Genomic DNA, 20,616 nt, shown 5'->3' on the forward strand with positions numbered 1-20,616 from the left:
TTTGGCAAATAATTCAACTACAGATGTCCATGTAAACACAGTCACATTGACCGCTGTGGGTGTGTGTTTTGACTCTGCAATTCAGCGCGCCCAAATAGACACTCCCACAATGTGCCTCTTTTCTTCCTCCGACACTCCCCCCTAAACAGAGCTGGACACGCCCACTTTTCTCACTTTTTCCAAAGTAGAGGTGTGAAAACACCCTGCTGAAACGAGGGGGTTTCATGGCCCTTTAAATTTATTTGAGGTCAAGAAATGGCAAGTAATTAAAAAAATATAATACATTAATGAATTTACTGTTGTTATTATTTATTTATTTAATTATTTGTAAGTTTGTTTCTTTGTTAGCTGTTTTATTCTTAGTTCTTAGCACATGTTTTACACAACGGATGCCCTTCCAGCCTCAACCCAGTACTAGGAAACATCCATACACACTCATTCACTCACATACACTACGGCCAGTTAAGTTTATTCAATTCACCAATAGCTCATGTCTTTGGACTGTGGGGGAAACCGGAGCACCCAGAGAAAACCCAAACCAACATGGAGAGAACATGCAAACTCCACACAGAAATGCAAACTGACTCAGCTGGGACTTGAACCAGTGACCTTCTTGCTGAGAGGCAACAGTCCTAACCACTGAGCCACCTTGTCTCCTTCAATAGACATCTGGATATAATTCAACACATTTTGTCTCTAATACATCATATGTGTTCACTCAAAACTTCAATTTATCTTTTATTGATACACTTGTCTATTTTTAGATAATGAAGTTCTTTACATAGAGAAATTCGAATCACTAGATTCGGCCAACACTTGCATTGGCCAAATCTGTTGAAGTCAAACCAAAGTGACAGCCTTAAAGCTCTTTTTTTGATCTTAAAGCTTTTTTCAAGGGATTATTTTCACTATTTAGAATACTATAGCAATCAAAATAGGACATATTTGGGACAAATTCATGCCCTTTGTCGGTAAGGGGTGGGTCTTCCGAACCACCCAAACAACCCCCCACCCCCCAGCTATGGGCCTGCAAAGTGCATACAAACGAGCTAAAAAGCATATGGTGTAGTTTTGGGATGTTAGAGTTCAGTCAGAGGTTTGATTTACTTTGTGAATGTGTAGTAATCTCTGTCCTCTGGCAGTGATAGCAGCTCCGGCAGCTGGAGCTGTGTGAAGCTCCTCACAAAAACCCAGATTTCATGCAGAAAAGAGCACTTATCCTCTCTTAATCTTCTCTAATGGAGATTTCTTTCTTTTTCTGAAGAGCTAATACTGGAATCTAAAATACATGTCATCAGTCACACACTACCAGTCAAACGTCTAGTCAGAAAGATTTTAGTTTTTAAAAGAAGCCCATTCTGCTCAATAATAATACATACAAAAAAGCTAAAAATAATGTGAAAACTAACTGTTTGTTATTGAATTTATCTTACATTTTAATTTAGTTTTAAAGCTGAACTGGGGCATCATTATTCCACTCATATAATCCTTCAGAAATCATAATAATAAGATCTACTGTTGTGTTGTGATACATTGTTCCCCTTCGGTTGGGGAACTTCAGTGCCATGAATGGGAGGATTCGGATCAGAAGCCGCTTATCTGGAGAGTATTGAACGGGCCAATGAATGAAATTAATTGGCAGCGTAAGCTTGCGCAGGTGTGCGACATCTGCAATTATCTCAGCATATAAGCACACCTGAAGCCAGCAGACGCCATCCTTTTCGCTTCAGATCCTTTCTGAGTGAGTCGATGAGGGTTCCTCTTGCTGATCAGCACTTCAGAGCGAACGAGTGTGTCTCCCGGTCCAGAGTGGGTCTTCGCGGTGGCAGACGGTCGAGCTGGGTTACTCCCTTGCCTGCGGTTCTTTGGGTCCGGTCCTCCAGAGCGGTGCGTATAGTTGCAACTTTTCCTAAAAGAGCAACACAGTCGTGCAGCACGTCCTTTTCAGGATGGCGCTCCGACTGTGCGTTTCTGGATGCGGGGGTTTCCTGTCACCGGATGATGGACACGATCACTGCATTGCATGTTTGGGGGTCCAGCATGTTAATGCGGTGCTCGCGGGCGGTTCATGTCGTCATTGCGATGCCATGACCGTTGCACAGCTAAGATCGCGGCTAACTTTCGCAAGAGAGCGAGCCACCCCAGTTGCCTCCTGCTCTAAAAAAGCAGCGGGCGCTCGGGCAGATCTGAGGGTTTCAGCGGGAGCTAATCCGCCGCCCACGGGCTCGCGGACCTCTCGCTCCTCACGGCGCTCCATCCAAGCTTCGGGTGGTGAGAGTGATCCGTCTAACCAGATGGTAGCTCTCACACTCGCTGACACCGGAGATCAGATGTCCTCCGCGGCATCGGAGGGTGGGCTTTCACTGTCCGACGAAGATCCGGACCCGCTCGCCCCCTCCGGGCAGGTGAGCGCTGTCAAATCGGATCCTGAAGCGGACATGTTAGCCGTGCTTTCCCGGGCTGCTTCGGCCGTGGGGTTGGAGATGGTTTATCCCCCAGCTCCGCGGCCGGACCGACTAGATGGGTGCTACGTAGAGGACCAGAAGGCGAAGCCTTCGAAGCCTCTCGTCCCCTTCTTCCCGGAAGTGCACAGTAGGCTCACGCAGTCCTGGAGGGCACCTTTCTCTGCCCGTGCTGCGAGTGCCTCCGCCCTCACCGCCCTTGACGGCGGAGCTGCCAGGGGGTATGAGGCGATCCCGTCAGTGGAGCGCGCTATCGCGGTCAATCTTTGTCCGCGCGGCGCCTCTACGTGGCGGGGTTTGCCCCGCCTCCCGTCCAAAGCCTGTAGGTTGTCTGCCTCCCTCGGAGCCAGAGCTTATAAGGCTGCGGGCCAGGCTGCTTCTGCTTTGCACGCGATGGCCACCTACCAGCGCTACCAAGCGCAGGCGCTGGCCGAGCTGCACGAGGGCGGGTCCAACCCAAGCTTATTACATGAGCTGCGCACCGCGACCGACTATGCTCTTCGGACTACTAAGTCCGCCGCGTGTGCGCTGGGGAGGACGATGTCCACACTTGTGGTTCAGGAACGCCACCTCTGGCTAAACCTGGCCGATATGCGCGACGTTGACAAAGTTCGCTTTCTTGACTCGCCCATATCCCAGGCTGGCCTGTTCGGCGACACCGTCGGTGAATTCACCCAGGAATTCAAGGCGGTGAAAGAGCAGTCGGATGCGATGGGCAATGTCATCTATCGACGTGGCCGTAAGCCCGCTCCGCCCGCCGAGCCATCCACCTCCGCTGTTCCTCGCCGAGGGCGCCCGCCAACGAGTGCTGCCCCGCCCCCGCCTGCGCCTCCGGCCAAGCGGGCGCGGCGTTCACCTCGAAAGCAGGCAGCCCCTCCTGCCCAGGGCGCCGTTAAGTCCGGTAAACGGACCGCGAAGCGTCCCTGAGACAGGCCATCCGGAGAAGAGGAAACTTGCTCTTTCCCCGCTGGAGGGCGGGGCCCCGATAACAACGGTACTTTTCAGTGCCACCAAAACATCAGTAAAAGAGCACTTTTTCCCTTCCCCGGATGTGACTGCACGAGTTCTGCCAGTCCGGGACGCGCTGCCTTCCGGCTCGCAGACTCTACGTGCTTCGCCAGTGGCTCACGAGCGCTGGGGGGACGGTCTCCCTTTCCTCAGCCCTCCAGCCCCCTCTCCGGAGTCAGGGTGCGGAGCCAGAGCGAATCGCTCTCCTCCAGCTCTTCCGCGGGACCCTCGTGCTTCCCGGATCAGCACACCCACTCCGCGCTGCCCCACCGCTGGTACGTCAGCGATTGTAGCGATGACTCCATTAGCGAGGGCTCTGCCTGCCTGGTTAGCGCGGGCCAGCCCCTCGCGGTGGCTCATACGCACAATCAGACTCGGTTACGCGATTCAGTTCGCGAAACGGCCCCCCAAGTTTACGGGCGTGTATTTCTCCAGGGTCAACCCCCTGTCCGCCCCTGTCTTGCGAGAGGAGATTGCTGCCCTCCTGGCGAAGGGTGCAATCGAGCCGGTTCCTCCAGCCGAGATGGAGAGTGGGTTTTACAGCCCATACTTCATCGTACCCAAAAAGAGCGGTGGGTCACGGCCAATCCTAGATCTGCGCGTTTTGAACCGCTGTCTGCACAAGCTGCCGTTCAGAATGCTCACGCAGAGGCGCATTCTCCAATGCGTTCGTCCTCGGGATTGGTTTGCAGCCATAGACCTGAAGGACGCGTATTTCCATGTCTCCATTCTTCCACGCCACCGCCAATTTCTGCGGTTTGCGTTCGAGGGTCGAGCGTGGCAGTACAAGGTCCTCCCCTTCGGGCTCTCTCTGTCTCCGCGGGTCTTCACCAAACTCGCGGAGGGTGCCCTAGCGCCCCTTCGGCTCGCGGGCATTCGCATACTCAATTATCTCGACGACTGGCTGATTTTAGCCCACTCGCGGGAGCAATTGATTATGCACAGGGACAAGGTGCTTCGGCATCTCCGCCTACTGGGGCTTCAGGTCAACCGAGAAAAGAGCAAACTCGCCCCCGTGCAGAGGATTTCTTTTCTCGGGATGGAGCTGGACTCGATCACCATGGTAGCGCACCTCTCCGAGGAACGCGCTCGCCTGTTGCTGAACTGTCTGAGGGAGCTCGACAGCAAACTAGTGGTCCCACTGAAGTTCTTTCAGAGGCTCCTGGGGCATATGGCATCCGCAGCCGCCGTCACGCCGCTCGGGTTGCTCCATATGAGACCACTTCAGCACTGGCTTCACGATCGGGTCCCCAGACGCGCATGGCACGCGGGCACACACCGGGTCTCGGTTACTGCGCTGTGTCGCCGCGCCCTCAGCCCTTGGAACGACCCCTCGTTCCTACAGGCCGGTGTGCCTCTAGGACAGGCGTCCAGCCATGTTGTTGTTTCAACAGACGCTTCCAACACGGGTTGGGGGGCCGTGTGTCGCGGGCATGCAGCTGCGGGCCTCTGGAAGGGTGCCCAGCTGCATTGGCATATCAATCGCCTAGAGCTGTTGGCAGTGTTCCTCGCTCTCCACCGATTTTTACCGGTGCTGGAGCGGCAACACGTGCTGGTCAGGACGGACAGTATGGCGGCGGCGGCGTATATCAACCGCATGGGGGGTATGCGCTCTCGCCGCATGTCTCAGCTCGCCCGCCGTCTGCTCCTCTGGAGTCACCCGCGGCTGAAATCGCTGCGCGCCATTCACGTCCCAGGCACGCTCAATCGTGCAGCCGATGCGCTCTCACGACAGCTGTTACGCCCTGGAGAATGGAGACTCCACCCCGAGTCTGTTCAGCTGATATGGGCGCGATTCGGGGAGGCCCAGATCGATCTGTTTGCTTCCCCCGAGAACGCTCACTGCCAGTTGTTTTTTTCCCTGACCGAGGGCTCTCTCGGCACGGATGCACTGGCCCACAGCTGGCCTCGGGGCATGCGCAAGTATGCGTTTCCCCCAGTGAGCCTGCTCGCGCAGTTTCTGTGCAAGGTCAGGGAGGACGAGGAACAGGTTCTGCTAGTTGCGCCCCTTTGGCCCAACCGGACCTGGATATCAGAGCTCTCACTCCTCGCGACGGCCCTCCCCTGGCGGATCCCTTTGAGAGAGGACCTACTCTCTCAGGGACAGTTCCCTCGTTCTCACGAGTCTGCGATCCGATCCCTTTGAGCCACTCGAATCAGTATCTCTAAGATTTCTGTCCCTGAAGACAGCTCTGCTGGTTGCGTTGGCCTCCATCAAGAGGGTCGGGGACCTGGAGGCATTTTCGGTCAGTGACTCGTGCCTGGAATTCGGGCCGGATTACTCTCACGTTATCCTGAGACCCCGCCCCGGTTATGTGCCCAAGGTTCCTACCACCCCCTTTAGAGATCAGGTAGTGAACCTGCAAGCGCTGCCCCCGGAGGAGGCAGACCCAGCCCTTTCTTTACTTTGTCCAGTTCGCGCTCTGCGCATTTATGTGGACCGTACTCAGAATTTTAGATCATCTGAGCAGCTCTTTGTCTGTTATGGCGGTCGGCAGCAGGGAAGTGCCGTATCGAAACAAAGATTATCCCACTGGATTGTGGATGCCATTTCACTCGCTTATTCGAGTCGAGGTCAGCCGTGTCCCCCGGGAGTACGTGCACACTCCACTCGGAGCGTTGCATCCTCTTGGGCGCGTGCACGCGGCGCCTCTCTAACAGACATCTGTAGAGCTGCGGGCTGGGCGACACCCAACACATTTGCAAGGTTTTACAATCTGCGAGTGGAGCCGGTTTCCTCAAGGGTATTAGGTAACCCTTTGGTGATTGAGGAGACAACTCGGTAGGGTGTTGAAACACGCTTGCTGCGCCATTCTCCCTAACACGGAGGTACGTGCGCCTTTTTTATCTGTCAGTAAAGTTCCCCGTCAGGTGAGCCCTGCAGATTCCTCCGTGGCCCCCAGCACTGACTCAGCGGAGGAGTCACTTGCTGGCCCACTACATTGTAGGTCTGCCCGCTGGTCAGCCCGCGTTTTGGGTATAGGTGCCTGCTATGCGTGATCCCCACTAGGCAATCCCATATGCTTATTCCGCCACGGTTAAGTCCCCCCCCTGGGCGGACCCGTGTCTTCCCTCTCCGCTAACCACTCTTTGCTATGCGTACTCCCCCTTTTTAGGGCTAGTCCATAGGTAAATTCTGCCATCTATCCCCCCCTTGGGTAACGGATGGCCTCCGCAGCGTCCTCCCTATCGGGATTGCACGCTTCCCAACGTACTGTCGTATTTCCTAGAATTATCTAGATGCTCACAACTTCCCAAAAAATATATCTAATCCGTAAAACTTCTGTTGAAGTAGGATAAATTAGGGCCAGGGACACGTTGGAGGACCGCGCCCCCCATGATGTGGGTGCGTCACGCTTGCTTGACTATCTCCTCATCGGGGGTGTTGGTAAGGTGCAGTCATTATGGCGCTTTCCATATTCTCCCATTCATGGCACTGAAGTTCCCCAACCGAAGGGGAACGTTCGAGGTTACAGAAGTAACCCTTCGTTCCCCGAGGAGGGGAACGGAAGTGCCATATTCCGTCGCCATAATGACTGTCCCTTAGCTGTTTGAAAGTCTCTTCAGCTTAAAAGGATGGCGTCTGCTGGCTTCAGGTGTGCTTATATGCTGAGATAATTGCAGATGTCGCACACCTGCGCAAGCTTACGCTGCCAATTAATTTCATTCATTGGCCCGTTCAATACTCTCCAGATAAGCGGCTTCTGATCCGAATCCTCCCATTCATGGCACTTCCGTTCCCCTCCTCGGGGAACGAAGGGTTACTTCTGTAACCTCGAACGTTATAGGTACTCAATCATTCATGCTGACTGTTTTGTTGTTGTTTTTTTTTTTACATTTGACTTTTTAGGATTCTTTTATGTAAGGAAAGTTCATAATAACAGCATTTCTGTTTGTATGTAAGCATCTATGTAAGTGTGTGTAGGTATGTTTTTATTTTTATTTTTTTGTTATTTTATTAAATTTGTATTATTTATTTTGTGAGTGCGTGCGTGCCCCTTTCAATTGTACTTTTTTAAATATTTCCCAAATGATGTCTACACAGCAAGGAAATTTTCACAGTATGTCTGATAATATTTTTTCTTCTGGAGAAAGTCTTATTTGTTTTATTTCGGGTAGAATAAAAGCAGTTTTTATTTTTTTTAAACATTTTAAAGTCAAAATTATTAGCCCCTTAGCTGTATATTTTTTGATAGTCTACAGCAGTGGTTTTCAAAGTGGGGGTCGGGACCCCCCAATGGGTCGTGGGACAATGAAGGGGGGGTCGCCTGGTGATTTCCAAGTATCTATTTATTTTTATTAAACCATAAGAATTACCATATTTTATCCATAACCTACTTAAAAGAAAAAAAATTACTATATAGTTACTATAGTAGCTCATAGTTAATAGTTCTATTGGATTGCGACCCCTGGGGTAATCATTATATTAAAGACTTAGCAATAGCGTCAGATGCAGCAGATTGATTTTATAATACCAGGTTAAACTTTTCGGCACATTTACAGCACTTACATACATAAATAAACGAAGAATAGACTTGGGTCTATTGGTGTGTGTGCGCATTTGCATGCAAGTTTTCTGTATTTATAACCACCTCAGGGGATATTGGGAGTCACAGGCATTGTTATTTTGGGGGTCACTGGCTGAAAAGTTTGGGAACCCCTGGTCTACAGAGCAAACCATCATTATACAATAACTTGCCTAATTTCCCTAACTTGCCTAGTTAACCAAATTAACCTAGTTAAGCCTTTAAATGTCACTTTAAGCTGAATAGAGGAGTCTTCAAAAATATCTGGTAAAATATTATTTACTGTCATCATGACAAAGATAAAATAAATCAGTTATTAAAACTATTATATTTAGAAATATGTTCTCTCCGTTACACAGAAATTTTAGAAAAAAAATAAATAAACAGGAGGGCTAATAATTAAACGGGGCTAATAATTATATATACACACACACACACACACATACAACAGTTCTGTCTGGTTCTTGAACCTGATTGGCTGATAGCCGAGTGATATTCTGCAAATAACAGCACTTGTCCAGCCTCTTAACCCTTCACCCTTGTGTATCACTTGTGCCCACATACAGCAACAAGCAGAGGACATTCGACAGTTTGACAAATATTGCTGCTGTTGGACAACATGATGTGCTATTGAGGCTTTTTTTAGTCGAGAATGTAGTTGTTTAGATTACAACTGTGCAGTTTATTTATAAAGATAGTGCCTATGTTAAAATATTTATAATCTCTGAGAGAAAGCACGTCGGCATCCATAAACCTGTAATTGAGCAGACCAAAGACTGTTGTCTGTCCACAAGATGGTGACAGAGACCGCAGAATAAGCCCTTACAGGATAAAAACAGCGTAATTTTAAACTACGGCTCATCAAATCATTATTAAACAGTAAATGACTTTATAAATCAATCTCTGTCTATTGTATGTTAGTGCTGTATTTATATCATATAATTGTAGTGTATTAAGTGCAAGATGGGACATTTTTAGCGTTTTTCCTTATCACAAACTCAACAGTAATCTGTTAGTGTTGGCGCTGCTTTGGCTTTTTAGGGGTTAATTATTGTGATCTCCCAACTACAGAGAAATTAATGGGAAATCTCTGTTGACTGATGGCATTTCATGTCGTTCAGCCTTATAATCTTAAAATGTGAGTTGTCATCACTTTAGACATTACACTAGAGAATAATTCATGTAGCTTTAAAGTGACGTGTGAAGTATCAACTGTTTCTGCTGTTCTGATGTCAGCTGCAGGTGTATATATATATATATATATATATATATATATATATATATATATATATATATATATATATATATATATATATATATATAAACAAAATACAAAATAAATTTAAATTATACAGTTAATTAAATAATATAATATAAATATAATAAAAACATACATTTAAGCATACATATATTTTAATTTAATATATAATAAAATAATTAATGCAAAAATATGATTAAATAATCTAGTATCTGAATTTTTGTTGAAGTTAAATTTCCACTAGTTTTGATGAAAATAATTACAAAAAGAAATAAATAAATTAGGACAATTTTTTTGTTGTGGGTTGTACAATAATTAAATGGGTATAATTATTATTAGGATTCCTGCTTACCTTAATTGATTTGAATCAAATCTAACTATATATACTGTATATATACTGTAAAAAAGACATAATTGGTAATAGAAAAGCAATAGAGGAGAACTTTCCTACTGCTCTGATTGACTTTCTGCAGATCAAGTGTTGTTTACATTTAATTGAGATTTGTTTACAATCGGTATTCTGTCACCACGGCAACTTGAGTAGACACTGGAATTCAACACAACTCTCTGAGTCTGATCATTCAAGCTCTGTTAACTCTCCAGTTTGACAAGTTTCATCACTTTGTCTGATTTGGGAAGTTGATCTTCATGGAGCGTTGTCTCAGAAGGACCAGGGCACTTCCAGCACACCTGAAAGACTACTGGCTGGAAGGCGTCCCATCTGTTCAGGATCCTGCAGCTGTGATCAGGTTAGATCACAGTTACAGCTGTATGTCTGCCTCAGGTTTGGAGGAGCGTCACCTAAAGAACGCAGCTGTCCTTCCCCACGTCCGTCCAACATCCTCAGTGTCTTCAGTGGACGTGGGACAGCAGGAGGAGCCGCTCTCCATCCATGGTTACAGCGTTCAGGCTTACCAGGACATCTACCGGTCTGTGGTCGAGCCCATGTTGAAGAGTCGTCCCTATAGCCTCCAGCTGGGCCTAGAGATCAAGCAGCGTCTGTGGGAGGCGCTCAGGTGTCCTGTAATGGAGGAGACGGAGCAGGCAGATGGACGAATCCTCATTAAAGAAAGCAGATGTGGATCTAGATCAAACAACATCGCTCCCCGTGTCCATGTGGACATCAGTGAAGAGCCGCTGCCTGAGAAGCCCAGAAGAAAAAGGCCCAGACACTGAGTCTTCACAGTGTCCCAAACCACACTGCAGGCCTGAGTATGTATATATTGTACATAGTTGTAGAGCAAGTAAGTTTCCTTTGCTAGAGCATGCTTTTAACACACTTTTGTTTCATCAATTGGTTGTTTCGTTATTGATTATTGTTGGTGTTGTTGACTTGAGGCTCCTGCGCATTCATTAAGGTTTTTTGAGCAGTTGTTCTCGTGTTGCTGGTCGTTCGCTGGACGTGTTCGATAGGTTTAGGTGATTTTCGATGTCTGTTGGGTTAGGGTAGGTTAGGGTCCCTCACATGGTTTGCAGCTTGACGTGCTGTGAGGGCTTGTGTGCATCAGTGATGCTGAGAGCTTCGCCACTGGTACTTCACAGATACCGGTAGGGTCACCCATAGTGGACTGGTCTCAGCTGAGATGCCCGACTGAGACAAACCATCTAATTCTGGATAGCAGAAGATTTATCTGTTCTCCGGCAGAGAAGTCACATCACAATCACCTGAAGATGTGGAAGTTGGAGGTGAATTTGTGGAAGCAACCATTTTAAAAAAATGAATTAATAAATGTTTCAATTAATAAATATAATATATTTACTTTCTTTTTCCTGAGTATCATGTTGAATTTCTAAAATTGTTTTACTTTTTTGTAATTTATGTAATATAGACTATTAATAAATTAATATTGTTATGAATAATTATAAAATTTTTAGTATATATAATTTTTACAGTTTACCTGATTTTCAAAACAATTCACCAGAAATTGCTCTATAAAAACTATAATATAATAAGTCACAATAATAATAATAATAATTTAAGAACTACTTACAATAACACAAATAAATATTAAAATAATCTACTTAATATTTTGATTGAATAATAGTTACAATTATGTTATATATATATATATATATATATATATATGATTAAATATGATTATTTATACACTGTAAAAATGTACTGCCCAAATTCAATATTGTCTATTGACTGGTCACATCTAAATGTTCAGTTGGCCCAAATAAAAAATAAATTGCCAAGCAGATTTTTTTTAATTGTAGCAACAGCCTGTTAATGAGAAATAATATGTTGAGCCAATTGAAAAACCATCAAGTCTGAACAACCATTTAATTCGTGCAATTAACTATTTTAAATTGTTGTAGCTTTTGGTTTCACCTAATTTAATAATGTATTTTGGTAGATTTACTGTTCTAAAACAACTTTACTGATTTTTATACAAAATAACGATACAGTAAACACTGCCACATTTATTAATAGAATTTTTATTAAACTGTCACTATTCTGAAAACACTTTAAAATAACAAATAGAATGAACATTTTTACAAAGTATCCCTTATAAAGTCATGCATTTTATGTCCCATAATGTACACAAAGCTGAAGCGTAATTAAGACATTTACAAGCATCTGCAAAAATGTCAAAAACACCATAAAATGTAAATATTTTTTATAAGGTTACTTTAACCATTGTTTAGTGTAATGTCACCTGAATATTACCATTCTACAAAAGGTAATATAAACAATCTAAACTGCTTAAACCCGTTCATAAACATTAAACATCAAATACTTACTTATTAAAAATGTCGAACACCATTAAATCTAAACAATGGATTGCTTAACCATTTTGACACAGACGATTCCAGAACAGAATTATTTATTTATTTTTATTTGTTTTGTTTTTTTTACAAAAATCTAAAGAAAAACTGGGAAAAAATCTTTAAGAGGACCTTTAAGCTCATGAAACTGCATCTACTTCAAATATTTACCATGTGAACATGCTAAGAAAGTCATTGTATGAGTAAATGCAATAATCCAAAAGCACAAAAAAATGCATTGATGAAGTCACCTAAGTTGTTGAGCACCATCTTCTCTTCCAGGACAGTGCATATTCAGCACAGTAAACAGGGCTGTTAATGTTCAATTTAATATGTTTGGTAATTTTAGTTTGAGACCTTCAGATAAAAATAATACAGTGAATTTTTGGGGCTAATTATTAGGAAGTCATTTATTGAGTCAATATTTAATTGTCCGTTTCACAAAATGTTTTTTTTTTTTAATTTTTAACTGTGTGTGTGTGTGTGTGTGTGTGTGTGTGTGTGTGCGTGCGTGCGTGTGTGTGTTGTACAGTATTTAATTTTATATTTCATTAGGTATTTTACATTTTATTTATTTGTTTATTTAATTATTTATCACTGTCGCCTTACAGCAATAAGGTCGCTGGTTCAAATCCCGGCTGGGTCATTTGACAATTCTATATGAAGTTTGCATGTTTTCCCCAAGTCCGCATGGGTTTCCTCCGGGTGCTCCAGTTTCCCCCAGTCCAAAGACATGATGTATAGGTGAATTGTGTGAACTAAAATGGCTGTAGTGTATAAGTACATGTGTGAATGTACAGTAAGAGTGTATGGGTGTTTTTCAATGACTGTAAAAAGGTGTTTTCCAGAATTGGCGGCTGGAATGCCTTCTGTTGCGTAAATCATATGCTGGATAAGTTGGCGGTTCATTCCTCTGTGGCGATCATTGAAATAGAGACTATGCTGTAGGAAAATGAGGATGGGGGTGTATCAGATGCAACACAGTTTCACAGAATGATTTCTTGACCAGTTAGTCATCTCAATGGAATGATTTCTTAAGTGTCATGTGACAAAGACTGGAGCAATGATGGTGAAAACTCATCTTTGAATCACAGAAATAAAAATAAAAAATAGTTAAACTGAATTCAGTACAAAAAAAAAGTTATTTTAAACTTTTTTTTTAATTGTAGTTTAAAATGTATTTTTGTTCAAATAAATGCAGACTACCCAAGCAGAATAGTTTTATTTTTAAAATCTCTACTGATCCCAAACTTCTGACCTGCATAGTACACATCCACATTTCTCACTCTATAGCCGGAAAACATGAACTGGGATGAGTGGCACTGAAGTAAGATGAAGCAAGAGCTATTCTACCTTCCGCTCATCAGAACTGCCACCCCAGGCTCAGTAAATTGGCCTATTCTGAGACCCAGAGAAAAGAGGTTGTGACAGTTCATTGGGAATTTCATTTTTTCTGGGTTGTGGAGTGAGCTAAATATAACACCTCGTACTGTATTTTTCACCATCCTGACACCTTTGCATCATGTGGAGGCCTCTTTTACACTGCCTTTATTAATTCAGCCTCTGGCCAAACACAGCTCTTCTATTGTATGCTTTTGATCACTTACTAATACAATAAGATATTGTTTAAACAACCAGTATAATGTGTCATCATGGCAGCTCAGTGGAGTGACGGCTCTATTTAACCTACAAAGAAATGCTTTCTACATAAAATGAAAGTTTATCCTGAGTAACTGTCTCAAGGGTGAGGTAAAGCAAGGGCGTGTTTTAAATGGAGATTACAGAAGTACGGCATTGTGTTTGAATCATTAAACCTACAGTGAGAGACTTCAGGACAACAGAACCAGCTGTGCTGTTTTAGTGAAATCCATTGCCTTAAAAGTGACAAGTAGATTTTACTTAAAACATTAAAGTAGCTCCGTTTTTTTTTTTTTTTTTTTTTTTTTTGAATTAGGAACATAGTTTATTTAACTTAATCATTTGAAAGTAATGAGTTTACTGACTATTTTTAAGTTAAGTAATTGCTTTTTACAGTGTGTGCAATAAATAAAAATTTTTTGGTTTGTCCAGCTTTCTTTGTTCAGACATGTACAACAAATTCATTCATGCCTTTTTAGAGTTTTCGTCTTGTTTCTAGTAAAAATATCTACAAATTCTTAAACCAAGACGCCTTTTCCACACTGTAAAAAAGTGATTATTTACATTAATTGAGTTAAACTAGTTGGCTTAGAAGCGAGATGTTGACTTTACTTGAGTGAGTAAACCCATGCAGGGGCGCAGTTGCACATTTACTGATGGGTATGCGAGTTCCAGTTATATTTTATAACAGGCAAGTGACAGTACTAAAATATTTTCATCAATATAGGATATTTTTTCCTTATCAACATGCTTCAAACAAATAAATTTCCTAGTTCTGAACACAACTGTAGTAGTAAAAGTATAATTACATTAAGCATATTAAGTCACAAAGAATTACATTTCATCCCACCCTAAATTTCTTCTCTATATCATTTTTCTCACCAAATGATTATAGCACCTTAACATGCCTTGCTTTTGTGCTTTTTGTACTTATTTTGTCAAAACTAAATGATAGATATTGGAATCCTAAAGGGCAAAAGAACTTTGCAATCACTTCTCACATGCATACTGTGAGAGGTGTAAGGTCTGTCTTTGCATGAACAATTGACTGAAACTGCTATTACAGCTCTCACAAAGTGAAATAAAAAAGACTATAAAATGTTTAGTGTAAAGACTGACTGTAATTGAATTTACTATTAAGACGTAATTTTTCATTTAATTTCCACAGTACAGTTATAAATAGATGCATTAGTTGCAGAATTTTAAAGCACTTTAAAGATTTAAATGCTTTTTATTTTATATTACATCATTCAATGCGACTACGCATGACTTTACAGAGAGCTTACGACCTCTTAACTACAGATTGCCCTAAAAACATGTGGTGCTAATGAAACTGAGAACAAATTTAATTACAAACTATAGCTAGTAGTTACTAAGCTCCTGTTGTGGACTTTATTTTCCAGTTTAAGAAAGAACTTACGAACAGCTGGTGCAACCCTACCCAGTTGCTTGATGCGTGTGCACGTGAAGCAGCCGATTAGCACCAGCACACACATCTCGACATGTGAAAGTGTTCCTCCATATGTTTTCATCGAAGTTGTTCACAATACTTACCCATCCACAGAATTTGTAATTTTAAATGTGTAAACATTTAGCTGCGGTTCGCACTTCTGCCTTTGGATGTCTCTGGGACAAAGCAGCTGCATGAATACTAAAGCTTTAAATAAAAGTGAAACCATCAACAAAAGCCCGACATCTTCTATGTTTGCAAATACAAGCACAGCCATTTAGAGGTCATTTCTGGTTAATGATGTCAGAATTTACAGATATTTTGAAATGGATGTGTGAATGGTCTTTTCCATAAAAGTTCTTGAACGTCCTTGCCTGTGTGAACACCGCTTTTTTTAATTCAAGTCGTTCCGGAAATTCTTGGGATATTTAGAGGTATCTCTGTATGAAAGGGGCAATAGTTAATCAACTTAATATTTACTGGTTTACTCACTTATTTTAAGTAAAGTCATCTAATCTTTTGTTTTTTATAGTGTAGACAAACAAAAAAGTCACTGGTTTGAGGCCAGTTGGCATTTCTGGATGGAGTTTGCATGTTCTCCCCATGTTCGCATGGGTTTCCTCTGGGTGCTCTGGTTTCCCTCACAGTCTAAAGACATGCAGTACAGGTGAATTGGATGAAGTGTATGAGTACGTGTGTGAATGTGAGAGTGTATGGGTCTGTATCCGCTGTGTAACACATATGCCAGAATAGTTGGCGGTTCATTCTTTTGACATGACCCCTGATAAACAAGGGACTAAGCTAAGAAAAAAAAAAGAATGAATAAGTGAGTTTTTCCTTAAAACAAGCACAATAATCTGCCAATGGGATGAGCAAAAATCGTGTTTTTCGATTTGAAATTTTACTCCATTGACAGATTAAACTGGAATGCAGAAGGCTCACGCACAAACAACATAACAACAAAACTGACTTTTTTCATATATTTCTAACATCTTTCTTAAAGATGGAAAATATACCTGTGAAGTTTAAATTATGCACTGAAGTGCAAGTCGCCATTCTGTCAGCAGCACATGTTCTGTATTTGTCAAAGCACCTGCTGGATAACATGCAATTCAAGCTTGTACATGCTAATTTTATCTTACAGCTTATTTTAAAGCCAATAAAGTAATAAATATATTAGATTACATCAGAATAACCTTTTCATTTTTTTGTTTTATTTGACTTAGAGTGCATTAGCAAATGATGATTTTAAGGCAGGCAAAGCGGTGGTGCAGTGGGTAGCATGTTTGCCTAACAGCAAGAAGGTCGCTTGTTCGATTCTCAACGGGGTCAGTTGGTGTTTCTGAGTGAAGTTTGCATGTTCTCCCTGTGTCCAAAGACATGTGGGATAGATGAATTGGGTAAGCTAAATTGTCCATAGTGTACTTTATGTGTGTGAATGGGTGTGTGTGGATGTTTACCAGTGATGGGTAAAAAACTGCTGTATAAGTTAGTGGTTCATTCCGCTGTGGTAAACCCCATATTAATAAGGGGACTAAGCTAAAAAGAAAATGAATGAATGATTTCAAGGAAATTTTTTTTTTTTTTTGCTTTAAAATTACTTCAAAGTGTCTAATAAAATCTAATAAATTTTATTATAAGAATTTAGCTAACATTTTTGAACAATTTAAAAAAGAGAAAAATATTGATTAAGTCCAACGTGATTAAAATTAGCATTTTAAAATTAGCCAGGGGCATAAGTCAGAGGCAAATATCCGTTTTTCTAGCTAAGGTAAGACTGCCCTCAGTGGATACAGGAATGATGAGTGCTGGTCATGACCTGGAGGTGGACATCTCAGCAATTGTCAAAGCACATTTTAAAATATGCACCATCTTTGTAAATTAACCTCAGATTTGAGTTTTAAACAACTACATTCTCGCATGAACAACAACGTTAAAACTTTTTTTCATGATAAGAGCAATATTTGATTATTGTATAAGTTTTCGACTCCACCAATAACGCTATACTTGGTGCAAAATGGATCCTGATTATATGAAGTAAAACATAATAATTCTTAAAATACTCCAAACAAACTGTATTCTTATTGTTAAAGTCTGATATATGGAATATTTTTGCTGGTAAAGGAAAAAAAAACAGTATTGCGATTCGCACTGGTTATGTTCAGTACTCGTGTGAGATTGAATCGGATTGAACCGTCTTTGGGCAGTTAATGAATTTACTTGTTTTTAATTATTAATATTGCTTGTAATTTGTTACCTTTATTTTATTGTCTAGATATAGGGTATTATTTTTTAGAGCTGATGAACAGGCTCCCCAAATTTTATGTCAAATCAAAATAAAAACTTTGAGTAGTTTTCATTAACATTGTGTTTAATTGTATTATATTTAATTTTATTGTAGATGTAGGGTGTTATTTTTTACATTTTACCACAAATAGGATTTTAACATTTTAATAATATTGGACACGTAGGTATACTAATTAACGTATTCACTTACATGAACAAGCAATGAACATTTATTTATTCATCTTTGTTGATGTTAGTTAATGAAAAAAGAGCAGTTCTTCGCTTTCGTTAACTTAGTGCATTAACTAATGTTATTAATCCATTAGTAAATGTTGATTATGATTAATAAATGCTGTACACGCATTGTTCATAGTTTGTTAATGTTATTAAATACATTTACTAACATTAACTAAGTGTTCCATATTGTAAAGTGTTATCAATTATTTTTAATTATGTAAATAACATACATTGATAAATACTGTCCATCTTCTGCAAGAATGAACCCACAGTTTATCAATAGCTGAGGATTTTCCAAGAATCATCTAATCTATTGTTTAGTTGTTTTTCTGACCTCTGTACTAAATTGTTCCACATCAGACGCCGGTAGAGCACTTAACCTAATGAGGCAAAGCAGCTTTTTTGTGTGTGTGAAATACCCCTGGAATGACACCGCTAAGGCACTCACAGGCCGAAGTGTGTTTTAGTCTGTTCGTTCAGCTCGGTGTGTTTCACAGAAGAGCGATGTAGGCTATCTGTTTCTCCAGAGAGGTCTAGTTGAGCTGTCTGCAAATTGGCTTGTTCTGCTGACCTTTTGCTTTGATTAATGCGCCTGTGCTGCCCCACTTCATTGGTGGTTAAAACTCTTCGACCGCATAGCTGGGATGTGACGGGCTCTTTCCCGTCGACCCTGCCTTGTACTGAGGGACCTGATATTCATCTAATGCAGTTATGCTGGACGAGACGCTCACTAGAAAGCGGCAGGCTACTTTTTATCTCCTCTTTATCATGAGGCACTTAGTACTTTTTCACAGATACAACAAATGACTAGAAGAAGCGTATGGAACATCTGTTAAAAGGCATAAATGATTTGGCCTAGTGTGTAAGAGGATTTTTTTGGGGGAAATAAAGGCTTTAAACATCTGATTAACAACTGTGTCTGATATTAAGTGCTCTGAGCTATATTCCTCATTCCTGTATAATCCTGCTGATCTATGCCTGATAATGTGAAATATTTACTGAGCTCACAAGGCAGTGCTGGTAGGATGGGATATTTTCATGCACATTTTGTCAGCAAAGCTGGTTCTAATTAACCTCCAGTGTGTGCATTTAGAAGGAGCAGAGTTTACTACACAGAGTCGTTTTCGCGTCGGCTTAGTCCCTTTATTAATCCGGGGTCGCCACAGCAGAATGAACCGCCAACTTATGCAGCACATTTTTACGCAGGGGATGCCCTTCCAGCAGCTACCCATCTCTGGGAAACATCCACACACACATTCACACACACACACTCATACTGTTACGATAACCAGTGATCGCTCTCCGGAGATCGCTGGTTTCCACTATAACCATGAACTACACTTCCGCCTTTTCCTGGACTACATTTTCATACATGCACTTCTCCCTGACACCCATGCTCACACATCTAGATTGATTACACTCACCAGCTGAACCTTATCAAAGACACACCATACATAAGCCACTCATTCACGCTTCCAGTTTGCAGAGTCTTGTTCGCATATAGTGACATTACAACGCGTTTCTCCCTGTCTTGTTTCTCCGTGTTTGAACCTAGCCTTGTATCCTTGTTATCCTGTTTAGCCACCTGCCTTTCGACCTTTTGCCTGTTTACCGTTTATGATTCTGGACTGCCTTAATATACCCGTTTGCACCTGTATGACCACTGCTTGCCTGACGCTGAATGAACCTGCATATTGGATCTTACCTCAGTTGTATCTGTCACTCCCTCCCCGGTTGTTACACATACACTACGGACAATTTAGACTACCCAATTCATCTGTGTCACATGTCTTTGGACTGTGGGGAAAACGAAGCACCCGGAGGAAACCCACGTGAAGGCAGGGAGAACATCCAAACTTCACACAGAAACGCCAACTGAGCCGAGGATAGAACCAGCCAACCAGAGATCTTCTTGCTGTGTGGCGACAGCACTACCTACTGCGCCACTGCGTCGCCCTACACAGAGTCTTAGTACACTAATAAGCTGTGCAAAAAAAATGGTTTCAATTCTAATTCGGTTTAAATAGTAATGGCGTAGAAATCATCATTCTGCGATAATGAAAGCTGTTTGTGCCGATTCTCAATGAACTATGTGTTTGTATTAGTTGGACATGATATGAACATATAACAACATATTTTTACTATAAACTCACCCTTAAAACCAAAGTCATTGTTTAAAATGAATCAGCCTTTGAGATGATTATATAGTTGTGTGTTTTTAGTCACGCTGAATCAAGGAAAACAAATGATGGGAATAATAGCATTAAAAATAAACAGTGATACCTTATTCAGTAACGAGAAATCAAATGAGTGACTCTTCCCTCCATTACAATGTCATTGCCATTACTGACAATAAAATGCATGTTATTCGTAAACACTGAAACGGTTTTAATGCGAGCAGCTACTCTCTCAGCCATAGGACCTCTCTTTTTCTGGGGTGTGTGTTTTTTGGCTGGGGCCAACCAGCGATGATGATTGGTATGTTTGTAAACAGGGTGTAACTAGGAATGGGTACCGAATCTCGGTATCGAATCTCGGTATCGGTGCTACATTATAAAAGACCAAAGTATCGATAAGCTCTGAAGTTAACGGTTCTGCTATCAATACTGGAGAATTATTGCTGAATAAACATTACATACAGTAGCATAATTTAGCTGACCAACCTTTTCTAATTTGCGATATTTGATATTCTTCTGCACAGTTGGCAATCTCACATGAGAAATGCTTGTGTTTCTGGCGAGCGTGTTAAGTATAATAGCCTGTTTTTGGCTGTGCGCGCACTCAGCAGAAGCTTGCAGAGGATATTGCTTCATAATATTAGCAGGTTAGGGTAAGTAATGCTAGTTGGGATATTTTTGGTGATTTTGGAACAATCTGATTGGCTTGCAAATGATTACGGATGGAAGACCAGCCAGCAATAGTTACTTTCCCTGATAATTAGTTACAATTACAATTATGTAAGTCAGTTACTAACTCGCT

The 20,616-nt window shown here is 42.0% G+C and overlaps 1 protein-coding gene across 5 annotated transcripts in view; it reads left to right on the forward strand.

Moving 5' to 3' along the window:
• The first annotated feature begins 9,792 nt into the window (after positions 1–9,792).
• LOC147843910 (uncharacterized) overlaps positions 9,793–20,616 on the forward strand; it is a 60,029-nt gene continuing 49,205 nt past the window's right edge. For all 5 annotated transcript variants that reach the window (XM_087253378.1, XM_087253376.1, XM_087253375.1 and 2 more), the window contains exon 1: positions 9,793–10,466. In XM_087253378.1, coding sequence (XP_087109504.1) covers positions 9,903–10,430 — 528 coding nt within the window. In that variant the 5' untranslated portion in view covers positions 9,793–9,902 and the 3' untranslated portion in view covers positions 10,431–10,466. The remainder of the gene's footprint in view (positions 10,467–20,616) is intronic.

Source organism: Danio rerio, chromosome 5 (assembly GCF_052040795.2).
Source record: "Danio rerio strain M-AB ecotype USA chromosome 5, GRCz13ab, whole genome shotgun sequence".
NCBI lineage: Eukaryota > Metazoa > Chordata > Actinopteri > Cypriniformes > Danionidae > Danio > Danio rerio.